This window comes from Aythya ferina (assembly GCF_964211825.1).
Source record: "Aythya ferina genome assembly, chromosome: 1".
NCBI classification, from domain to species: domain Eukaryota; kingdom Metazoa; phylum Chordata; class Aves; order Anseriformes; family Anatidae; genus Aythya; species Aythya ferina.
In genome coordinates this window covers 29304386-29316852 of record NC_140296.1, presented here as the reverse complement: position 1 = coordinate 29316852, position 12467 = coordinate 29304386, and the positions used below count along the sequence as shown (strand labels likewise).

Here is a 12467-nt window from a genome sequence, read left to right as displayed (position 1 = left end):
AGGTATATGATCACAGTACTAGCTTTCTTAATAACTTGACACATGAATGACCAAGTATGTCATGTTCATGCACTTGAACAATTACCTCATCATTTTCAGTCGCATACAACACTTCATTACCAGCGCTACCAAACACACAGGCTTGGCGAATTAACTTGAGCTCTTCTTGTGAGCAAAGAGAAAAAATGGGCCATTTCCCAACATCCAGCATCTTTAGAGCTGACAACAATGTTGCCTCCAAGACCTGATGTTAAAGAAAAAAGACATCAAATACCTAGTCAGAGAGAAACGTATATGCCTTTGCACAGTAAAAAGGATAAATCCAGAGATATACCACTACAAACCTTTAAAACCACAAAATATATTTTAATTCTAGAACAGTAATTGGAGCAAAGCCATTAAAATAAACAAATAAATGATATCACGATCCAGAAAGAAAGGACCAATACACATGAAGAAAAGTACAGAATAAAAAGTTAAATGCTGCAGTCATATTTTCATTGTATTTATACAACATAACTGCTAGTTACAGGATTCAATATACAGGATTTTAATTTCAAGGTGTGAAGTTTACATCCAAAACTTGAAAATAATGTGTTTTTTCCTCCGATGCTAACATTATTGTTAAGAGGAAAAAAGAAAAAGACATATATGAACTGCCCAAGAATATACTTATATTTAGTAAATATAAACATTTATTTTCCTGCATTAAAAATGGAAGCTCAAGAAAACTTGAGAAACTTTTTCCTTTATTCTTCACTTCTAAAATAGTCTTTATTTCAACAATTATTGAATCTTTGGGAACTTTCTAAGAATATTTTTATTTGTAAGTAAATATATAATAAAAGAAAAAAGATAATTGAACATTCTCTAGCATGGTCAAGGAGAAATAACAAGTTTCTTGTCAAAGAAAAAAAAAAAAAAGCTCTCTCCAGACATTAAAATTAGTCAAGTTAATGTCTGAGTCTCACCCTACATTTCTCCTGCTTTAGTATAGCATAAAGCAGAAAAATGTTACAGGATGGAAATTTAGCTGCAATTTTTGCACAGAACACTCATCAAAGCTTCTTTACTTAAATTAAAATAAGTTCTGGGTATGAAGAAAAGTATTATTAATTGCCAACTCTGAAGCTAAGTAAGAGCAGATTTTGCCTATCATGGCATTATGTAGTTCACCACATAACAGCAACGACTGCACGATTTGCTTACACCTAGGAAGCAGCAGACCTACAAAATGAACTGTCAAAGAATACTTTTTTTTTTTCTTCTGACTGAAACAGCAATGTGAATAAATTCTAGTTTAGAGTCACCTATGTCAGTCTTAGGGATATTGCTTTTTTGACTAATACCACTTACTATGAAAAAATGTTCACAGAAGCACAGATAAAACGCTTGAAACTAGAGATAAATCCCTAAATAATTGTGAATTTCAATCTCTAAACAAATATACTTCTAAGGAACGAGGAGGGCTGGTCACGTTCCATTAAAAAAAGCTGCGGTCTTGATGACAGTAGCTATTTCCCCATTCCCTCACACCAAATAACTAGATTCAGTGACCATTTTCAGCCAAATTTGCAAGTGAAAGGGAAGTAAGATTCAGCTGTTACACAATCCATTTGGCAGTAGGCAACTGGAGAATCACACATGTACATGATGAAGTCAGCCAGCAAGTAAGTAGGGCCAAGCCAGTTTAGGAAACGCTGTCTTCCATGACACGTAGCAAAATTATAAGAGATTAAGGGTATGTATCCATCTAAAATCAGGACTCATAAATCTGCTTTTCACAGAACAGTGTTTTCCATGTCAAGAGGTTAGCAGGAATTTTATGGAAGATTTTAGGGACTTTTTAAGTATGATAACGAGAAGCAAAAGCATTATAGACTAGTCTGTCAATTGCATTAACAAAACTGCATCCTACTTTTGCTCAAGGTGCCCTTCAATTGTAGATGCCCTTACTAATGCTCACCAAAATAAGATACTGGTTTCTTTAAAATGTCGGCTATCAATTCCAAGTACACAGCAGATGAATGAGCACCCATTCATCTTATAAAGTTTTTTTGTGTAATCTCCTTCTAGAAAGAACTCCTGTCCTACCCTCATAATTAATGGGTTACAAAAAAAAAAAAAAAAAAACTGTAGCATTTCTTAGCATTAAAATCATACTCTGAAAAAAGTACTATAAAAAGCACCCAGGAAAAATACTCACAGTACTTTTTTTTTTTCCCCCTTAAACAGAAGAATTATTAACAGACTTTGTCAGACTAAAACATAATCTAAATCCTATCTCTCGAATCACTAATTTCATCCAACTTAGTAAAAGACATTCTTTCACTTTTTAACATTTTTCCCTCTCCCTCACTTTCCATCATATTTTTTTCCCCCAAAAAAAAGACAGCTTGAAGTACCAGCCTGCAATATTTATGTCCCATCAGTGATTAGCTCCCTCATTATATTGCACAGGTTCATGACAGGCAGAGCTAGACAAGAATTTGAGATTTCATATGACACAGGTACCTATCGCAAAGGTGTATCAGCTATATCTCAAGGACTCCTAAAACTTCATTTGACCTCAGCAATCAGTCTAAAAGCTCGGTATTCAGTTCTGTCATACAGCTCACCTTAACAAGGCGCTATCATTAAGGTCAAAATCTAACTGCCATGTTTCATGAAATTTTACACGCAGGATTTTCAAAGAAAAAGAAAAACAGGATGGAGTTTTTTCATTGTATTATGCTACAAAAGTTAATTCTTACAAGTTCATCGTGTTGAAAAATTAAGCTGAAACAAGTAACTTTAGAACTTAATTCTAAATTACACCAATGCTGCAAGACAAGGGAGCAATTCAACCCACATCAAATGAATATACTGTGCTTCTAACAATTTGTGGATCACATAAGTAGCGTTTCTTTTCCAACTATCATTTTATACCTGGAGTTTTGGTTTTATGTTTATCTTGAAAGCTACCAGCATGTACTAAGTTAGTGCTAAATGAAGCCAGCTTAATCCTCTTGAGCAGAGCAGTATGAAATTCGTAACAAAGTCACACTCTGACCTTGGCACTGACTTCTTGAGAAGGAGGAGTTTCATCCTCCATATGGATTTGCGCCTGTGTCCACCTGCAGAGAGAGAATTGTGATTAAAATCAGGATATCATTACTGCTGCAAAAATACTTTATGGAACTATACACACTTCATATTAAGCCAGAACTATTTGCCTGTATTGGGTGAGAAAACAAAAATCATGAAGCTCAGACAATTTCGTTTTTATATTTAACCGCACAGTGATCAGTGAGATGGACTCTACTCTTCTACGTTATTTTGTATTCTTACCTAAATAGGAATTTTTGGACATTTTTTTTTATTTTAAATAAGTAGTACAATTAGTCAGTTATCAGAAAGGAAAAGGTTTTAGTAAACACAATACTCTAATTTTTTTATTGTAGTAAAAATAGACTTAGAACCTTGCTGATGTAATTTTTCAAGACATTTCTTTCAAAAAAAAAAAAAAGAAAAAGAAAAAGCACACTGGACAAAGCTCTCCATTTCTGGCATAAGCCTTCAAATGTTCTTATTCCAGTTCCATTTTGAAAAGCGGTGTTAGAAATAAACATTTGGGGCTTTTCAGGTTTTACTGAGCATTGTTAGAATATCCACTTTGTTTCAGAAAATACTGCCAGCTCTGTAAAAGAACTGCATGCTTTCTGTGGTGTGCATCATCAGTAGAAACAATTTCCAGATCAGATGTTTCTTCCCACATGAATATGCATGCCCCTGCTATCCCTAAATAATTCCCTAACATAAAGCCATGCAACTCCATTTCCAGTAAAACTGCACAAATCACGAAGCAGCTTTGAAGCTGTGCAGGCTTCTTTTGCTCAGCAAGTTGGAAAGTGGTAAATGTCATTTTCTCGGAGGGGCACCGATTCAGCCAATGCTAAAAATCTGTTCACATTTCACTGAAAACAAAATGTCTGGAAAATTCTGATTAGAAACACAATAACACGCAATAAACAAGAATCCACCATTTTATTTAGCTATTTTTCAGAAGACTTGGTACTTCTTTTAAAGTGTAGAAATGTAGCTTTATAAAACCATTTAATGTACTACTACACGTCTCTTACAGAAGCCTTCACGCTGTAAGACCAAGCCCAAAGATGTAGAATATATGAAATTCATAGGATTTAAATATTGTCAGTTTTTAGGATTTAACAAATATGATTTAATTCACTGAATAAAGACAAAAATCTCTTTCTTTGCCTTAAACCAGCACTCGTCAGTTATGCTCAGGCAACTGAACAGAGCCCTGAAGGAACACAAATGGCCATTTACCATGCTTTACACCTTAATAATACAGTGTAACTTGGTATGCTTTTGCTGTTAAGAAATTTGTTATTTTCTTATTTTCTTCAATGCATTTACTTGTTCAGACAACAAGAACGCAACCAGTTAATGCTGTGTATGTTCTCTCCACTGAAACTAGAAACAACCTGCCGAATTAAGGCCTTTTGCATGACCAGAGCAGGGCTGTGTTCCCAAACTGCAGTTCTGAAATGTTCAATGTCAACCACAGCAGCAGTGTTAAGAGTGGAACTGTCTATCAAGGCCATGCAAAATTTTGCAGCTTCAATTTTCAACACTGCCTGTCAACGCTGATATGTGTAATCCACTTCTTCGCCACCCTTAGCCTACACAGCTGACGGGTTTTCCAAGAGCTTAACTATTAACTATGAATTTTTGAATGTAAGTGAACGCAGGATTCTGTCTCTCTTCTGCAAGCCATCTGATACACGACTGATACTCATCATTCTTCAAGTTCTAATATTTTACTTCCATTTCTTCTGTCTAGACAAAAGCACATAGTTTGACGTTAAAAGCAGGTTACCTGCTAGTATAAACAAAGATACATCAGTATGGACCATTCAGTAACCTAACGAAAGGATCTCCAGCCCGCTACTTTTTCAGAGTCCCAGAAACATACCCAGAGTTTTGAACTAACTTTTTGCAAGAACAGAGGTCACTTACACGTCCTCACAATTCAGAAGTGATGTTTTATCTTAAACATGAGAAAATTACCCTGCAACTCCATTCTTCAAACACAGGTGCTTTATTTCTGATCAGTCCTACATAGGGCATCAGTACATAGGATGCTTCAGATGATACCCATTTGTTTTTTTATTCAAATTCATTTGTTGTAATACAAGTACATATTGATTGTCAAATGTCTGCATCTGCAAAGGTGTTCTTTGTAAACACATGTAATTCATTTAAAAGTATATATTAACTATTAGATCCTGAAAATAAATAAAGACAAAGAAAGTATATTAAATCATTATGCATACATAACAATCATTCTTATCTGAGTACCTCTAACATACTAGCGATGATTCATGTTTGCTTACCCTTAGGAATTTTTCCTTCAAAAAAATTACCATTGGATGTACTGTGAAGCAAAGGAAAACAAGTACTTTCATCAAATGTTTGAAGAACAAAACCTTCATATTTGTGCACTTTACAGAAGAAAAATACAGTCAGAGCTATTAGAGACAAGTTTTTAGGGCTGTTAATCTACAAAATCTTGAAATATGCATATAATTGCTGAAAAACCTTATCTTAGAATAGTTAGTCATTACTAACTAAAAAAAAAAAAAACAAAAAAAACAACAAAACAACAACAAACAAAAAATAGTCATTACTAACTAAAAAAAAGCAATAGTTACTTTCAAAAGTAAACAGGTAAGCAAGAAATATTTCTCATGCATTAAAACTTTATATCTATATTCACTGTTTTTTCAAAAAAAATCTAACACAAAAATCTTAAAGAAGAAACTTCATAGTAAATGTCCATTTTCTGAGGAAGTACACGGTGTTTTAGAAGTATTTACACTGAACTTTGACAAATCCCCTATCTGGAATCCAAGTCCAATTTGAGAATCTGGACAGCGTACTCTGGCAGCCTGAGTCAACTTGTGCAATTTGTAAGTTCTGACTCTGGATTTGCTCCAGCCACGGTATGTGGGCAGACTACGTATGCCTCTGTGGTATAGATAAGATTAAATTAAGGAACACAAATGCTGGTTCTATTAACTAAGCTCTATTTAGAGTCTAACCAGACCATTTAATCCTAAATATTTATACAGGTTCCCTAACTCATTTGAATGTAAATATTCTTGCAGATTCTCTCTCTAGGAACTTGGCAAGCAAACATTTTTTTTTCCTTACCAGAACTCCACTTAGCATTTCCTTGCTCTTAACTTCAGCATTTCTGAATCTCATCTGCTGAATCAAAGGTCTGTCTAGAGCTTCTTACCCCAATAACTCTAACCAAAGGCCTTGGAAAGAGTAGAAGGAAAAAGTCACAGAAAAAAAAGGACTTGCTTTCATTTAGGAAAAGGACCTAACCTTGCCTGATCGTGTTGATTTCTCAGCAGCCACATACAGGAAAAAGCATGAAATGATGCTAAATTGTTCAAGTGACCTTGCAGGAGAGGACAGAACAGTAATATTATTGACAGCTATTCCCACTGAAGAGGTTACATTCCCTTTCCAGGAAGACGTGAGACTATTTTCAAAATTATCATCCTTCTTCACGTACAAACACTGAAATGTCACTACCCTGTCTGGTGCTGACCATAAACTGACAGAACTCAGACCTTCATTTACTCCTCCACTGATGCAGCATTTTCCATTACCAAAGAACTGCAGACCCTGGAAAACAGTAAGTGGTTGTTTGAAGAGCTGCTATCTCCAACGAAAGCACGCTCTTTTCTCATTCCCTACTTGCTTCTTGACACCATCCTGTGACTTCTTGGCTTCTGATGCAAGCTTCACTGGCTGCCTACTAATTTCAAGAGCAAAGTACACGCAATTTAGAGGCTGAATCCGAGAACCTCCGAACAACTGCAGTCTTGACAGTCTGAAAGACTGACATCCTTGACCTTGCGAAGTAGGTAACTACTTCAGAAATTTCTAATTAAAATAAACTGCTACAGAAATCTAAATAAAATAAGACAGCCTTATTGTCTCACTCTGCAGAACCAAAGCTTCAGCCAAAACCATCTTGTCAGATGCCACCTCTCTTTTAGAATGATAATCAGTTCTACCGGTTGGATCCAGCATGACCCCACTGAAATTATCAGAGACTGATAGAATAGTTTGGGTTGGAAGGGACCTCAAAGACCACCCAGTCCCAGCCCCCTGCCATGGCAGGGACACCTCCCACCAGCCCAGGTTGCCCAAAGCCCCATCCAGCCTGGCCTTGAGCACCTCCAGGGATGGGGCAGCCACAGCTTCTCTGGGCAGCCTGTGCCAGGGCCTCACCACCCTCTGAGGGAAGAATTTCTTCCAAATATCTAATCTAAATCTTCCCTTCTTTTAGTTTAAAGCCATTCCCCCCTTGTCCTATCCCTACACTCCCTGACAGAGTCCCTCCCCAGCTTTCCTGTAGGCCCCTTTAGGCACTGGAAGGCTGCTGTAAGGTCTCCCGAAGCCTTCTCTTCTCCAGGATGAGCAACCCCAACTCCCTCAGCCTGTTTTTGTAGGAGAGGTGCTCCAGCCCTCTGATCATCCTCGTGGCCCTCCTCTGGACTCACTCAAATAGGTCCATGTCCTTCTTATGCTGGGGGCCCCATTAACATGCTGAAAGATTTACTGGAGTACTGGAGCTAGATGGTTGAAATCTGTATGCAAAGGCGTTTTTTTCTCCCCACCCCCCAGTAATTTCATCATCCCCCAAAATAAATTAATTGAGATAAATGAAGGCAGTGTAGGATTAGATACAAACAACATAAAACAAGGGAACATGGACACACCAAATGAAGTTACTGTGAATACTATTTTATAACCCATCCTCAGCACTGCCCTTCAATTCAGCTTTACTACTGTGGTGGTAAAGAACAAATACATCAGGGAAAAATGTTTTGAAATAAGTGAGAAGGCAGGAAAGAAAATAGATGACATGACCTTTCAACTCTTCAATGGTTTAAAAATAAGTGTCAGGATCTGGTGCGAAATTTCTGCCCTAAGTGACAAAATTGCTCTGAAAATCATATGAAGATTCCTGGGCCACCTTCCCGTCACCCCCATAAAAAAAAAAAAAAAAAGAAAAAAGAAAAAAAAAGCCCCAAACCTTGGAGCTTTTGGCTAGGAAGAAAATTTGATTAGTTTTTATGAAATTCAATAGGACTTTTGTAAGTCCTATAAAAAACAGATGGTAAGACACACTGCCCATATTAAGTGTCTTTATTTCTCCCATCCCTATTCCGTTTTTCCCCCCCCTCAGAACTGTTGTCCCTCATCGTCATTGCTGTAGAATGGTGTATTGTTTACCAGGGAGCAGCAAGAGTGGAACTGACTGGAAAAATGCATCGTCATCTACCAGAGGGAAAACGCTTAAAGCAGAAGAAACAAATCTCAAATTCTTTTCTCCATGCCACAAACCCTCCAGTCACCCTGAAAAAAAAAAAGAATTTGAAAGCTTTGGGTATCCATCTACTTGACTGGAAAAAAATATAAAGATTTGAATGAAACAACTAAAACCTATTAAGGAACAGAAAATATATAACAAACCGACAAAAAGCAGAAGTACAAAGAATAGAAAATAGTCTTCGGCAAATCTATGTTGAAATCTCAAGGTCAGCAGCTAAAAAAAATGATTAAAAGGTGTTGATCACAAAATATTTTTGAATTAAAGTACTTTCACTCTTTTATACAAGAGCAAAAATACCTTTTGAAGGCAATCAAATGTTTCAGATAATGGAAAATGAATGCACAAACTACCTTCAGTGCTGAAAACCATTATAGGAGGATGCTGGAGCCATTTTCACGTAATTAGTGGTTTACTTCTGCATTAAAAGAAAAAAAAATATATAATGAGCATTATCTCCAGATCTTTTAAGTATATTAAAATAATCAAACAATTTGTTAGACAGTTTCTTGGCAACAGGATGTTATCCCTGTATCTAAATCTAATATAAGCTAAATCTAACCCGAGATGTCAAAGAAAAATATTCGCTTTTTTAATGTGAATTATTCCAGATTTTCAGAAAACTAACATGAAAAGCTCTCTCTCTTTGCCAAATTTCTAGACAAACTCTGAACACTCTTCAGTTCCTGTAATCCATACAGAGACAAACCTAATAAAATATCAACAAGGGATGCAGTTATTAGGTCTTGTCCGTTTAAAACACTGCATTTAATTTACCATATAACCATTTTGGTAGAATTGAAACCTGTATCGATTTTTCATTTTGACATTCCTTCTTGAGAGTTCAAGGAAACCAGCTTTAGGGAAATGAAAGTATTCTGAAGATTTGGTTTTAAAATAACTTTAATAAAAATATCAACCATGCAGCATAGCAAATTAATGCAAAATAATGCAGTAAATATGTATCCTACTCAATCTGTTGAAGAGGAAAGCTGCTATAGTTCTAACCTATAACCAGTTCCCTACGTGTCCAAGGAAGGGCCTTCTACGCCTTCTAGCCCCATTTAAGCTAAAAGCTGTAATTTATAAAAGCTACCTTCTAAAACATTCCATGCCTTAATTAAAACAACAACAACAAAATAAACAAACAAGCCCATAAGCATTATTAAACCACATCTGGGTCTCTTCTACACTCATCACTTAGATTTAGCACAGTCTTTCTGCACGTTGGGTCACCAAGAGTGGATTTTTTTTCAAGACTATGTCTAACATAACCACAGCGTGAACTGGTGGCTGTACTTAGACCTCCCTGTAACACTGGGTACTTGCAAGAGTGTTTCCCATGAACCCAGCACAGAAGGCCAGGCAGGGCTGAAGGATGGTGCAGACCCAAATCCTTCCCTGGTACAAAGTCAGAATTTGCCTAGGTATATGCATCTAGCATGTAAATATAAAAGTATTATCTAAATATAGATACAAATAATGGATATTCTATACTTGGATCTAAGAATTTAAATTGTTTAAACTTTGATAATTATAGCTGTCTGCATAAAAAGATATAATTTGCAGTTTGGAGACATACAATAGTAAATAGAACGTGCATATGAAAAAAAAAAGGGGTGGTATTTCTTGGTGAGTAAATGACTCTAACTGTAAATTTGGGTATTTCTTTAAGTCTTCTGAAACGGTAAGTGACCAACAAAAATGGCAAGAGCATGGGATTAGACATAGTTTTTAAGAGCTGAGAAACGTCCATCTGCTAAGTCAGAAACAGAATGTTATTCCTTAAAGTGTAAGCTTAAGCATCTAATATTAAATCTACTTGCAGCAATAGACTCCAAACTGCAAGACACCACACGCAACATAAGGCCAAGGTTATTTTACCTCAACTTTATCACCTAGAGGTTTTACTTCTGTTTTTGTTTTTACTTAGATGATTAAAGAAGCTTTAAAAACACTTGCCTATAACTAACTCAAACTTACATTGCACAATTTTCACTTCATCACCACACTTTCTCCTGCAGCTTTCTTTGTTTATCCAACCTCTTTCTATTCTTTATTCCACAATGTTCTTTTTGAGATAAGTAACAGTTTGGCAGACCTTTTTTTTTTTCCCCTTTTTTTTGGATATTAATTCAAAATAAACTTTATCTTTAGCATAAAACAATTTAATTCCTTCTTTACTATCAGGGCCCTCAGGACTCAGTGCAACTGACATCGTGAACTAACCCTCTTGATTTTTCAAGGTTGGCCCTCCTGAGATCATGAATTTCAACCTTTGTTTAGCTATGTATTGTATGTCGATAATCAAACTACAAATGGGATCCTGGATTGAAAGCACTTCTCAGAAATTTTTACATGGAGAAATGGGCAATTCAGTGCCTGTTCAGCAAGTTTAGAGCAGTTCTGTGTAAGAAGATGATGTTAACAAATTATGTTAACAAAGAAGCCCACCTACGATAAAATTCCTAATATTGTCTCTCAGTAAGCACTATCCTCATCAAAATCCAGCTCTTCTGGTCTATAGCACACACCAGCAAAAGCTCCTATAACGTTTTCCCATCAAAGCAATGATAAGCTTGATTCTTTTTTATCCTTTTCCTGTTGCTTTACTTCCCATCACATCATTACTACCAAATATCTTTTTGTCACGTTTATTTCTCCCTTACCCCACATGCAGCACGATCATTATTTCTCATTTTTTCTTTTACCTGTGCCTTCTTTCACACCCTCCACCATCCCTTCACCCCAAACCCTGCCACCAGCTCACCCCCCCGGCTCACAAGGACGCACAACACCCCCCGTAAACATCCTTTATTCAGATCTCAACCACAACACAACTCAACAACGGGAAAAATTCCATCTGTGGAAGGAAACACGGAGGAATTTCGCAGGGGAAAGCCCTCAGCGGGCAGCCCCAAGATGCCGGCGCGGGGCGGGAGGCGCAGCGCCCGCCCTTCCCGTCCCACCCTCGCCCGCCCGCCATGCCCGGCGGCGGCTGAGGCGGGGCGGGGTTGGGCGGCCGTTGGGGCGCCGCGTACCGGTCCCAACCGCCGCTCGCCTCAGCGGGGCGGCTCTGCCCGGGGGACGGGACGGGATGGGGAGGAGAGGGAAGGGCGGCGGGCTGCTCGCTGCGTATAGCTTACCTTCCCCGCAGGCGGCGGCTCCTCCTCCTCTTCCTCCTCCTCCTCCTCCTCCCTGCAGAGGGGCAGAGGAGGGTGCAGCCGCTCTCAGGCGCCTCCTCAGCCGGCAGGAGGGGGAGGGAAGGGAGGTAGCGCCTCCCCGGGATCCTCCTCCCGCAGCCGGAGCGGCCCCTCGGGTCTGGGAGTGCGGCTGCCGCCGAGCTGAGGCGAGGAGAGGCTGAGGAGACACAGCCCAGCTCTTCCCTAAGGGTTTTGGGGAAGAGCTGGGTGCTCGGCGTGGCTGTTGGCTGGGCTTAAATAGGTGTGACAACGCCACACAGTGAGAGACGTGTTCAAAACCATGATTGCTATGGGAACACCAAGCATTGTGGTATACTATTTGTACGCGCAATAATTTTTTAAAATGATTTTTCCAAGGGAAATCACAGAATCACAGAATTTCTAGGTTGAAAGAGACCTCAAGATCATCGAGTCCAACCTCTGACCTAACACTAACAGTCCCCACTAAACCATATCCCTAAGCTCTACATCTCTCTTCCAATATGTCTTTAAAGTTTAGCTACCCCTCAGCAGGATAGCCTAAGTGTTTTCTGAAGTAGCATCCCTGTGTTTATTGGTCATATCTCCTACCTTCAGTTTGATATACCCTGCTTCCTTGCTGTGGTATGTGGTCAGAGACCTTTGCTGTTTTATTCAATAATATTGTTAGGTTCCACTTGTGGGAACCTTATTCAGAAGAAGATACCCCTGTGGCTTAGGAGCTAGTGCTCTGACAAAAATGAAACTCCTTTATCACCTGGGGAGCGTCTCAGGGCATCTTTTTTTTTTTTTTTTTTTTTTTTTTTTTTTTTTTTGAGGGTATCAGGACAACCACAATCACAATTCATAATCTTTTTATGCAA

The 12467-nt window shown here is 38.1% G+C and overlaps 1 protein-coding gene across 6 annotated transcripts in view; it reads right to left on the bottom strand.

The window, feature by feature from the left end:
• RCBTB2 (RCC1 and BTB domain containing protein 2) overlaps window positions 1–11766 on the bottom strand; it is a 33452-nt gene extending 21686 nt beyond the window's left edge. Inside the window, exons 1-8 of one of the 6 annotated variants that reach the window (XM_084529626.1) lie at window positions 11221–11357; window positions 8776–8840; window positions 8326–8448; window positions 6593–6705; window positions 6400–6475; window positions 5400–5440; window positions 3053–3116; window positions 86–244 (exon numbers count right to left, since the gene is read on the bottom strand). In XM_084529626.1, the coding sequence (XP_084385752.1) occupies window positions 86–244; window positions 3053–3094 (201 nt within the window). In that variant the 5' untranslated portion in view covers window positions 3095–3116; window positions 5400–5440; window positions 6400–6475; ... (2 more) ...; window positions 8776–8840; window positions 11221–11357. Of the gene's footprint in view, window positions 1–85; window positions 245–3052; window positions 3117–5399; window positions 5441–6399; window positions 6476–6592; window positions 6706–8325; window positions 8449–8775; window positions 8841–11220; window positions 11358–11568 lie in introns of those variants that run through there. The other 5 variants (XM_084529623.1, XM_084529622.1, XM_084529624.1 and 2 more) reach the window with 5 other exon arrangements.
• Between the last annotated feature and the right edge of the window lie 701 nt (window positions 11767–12467).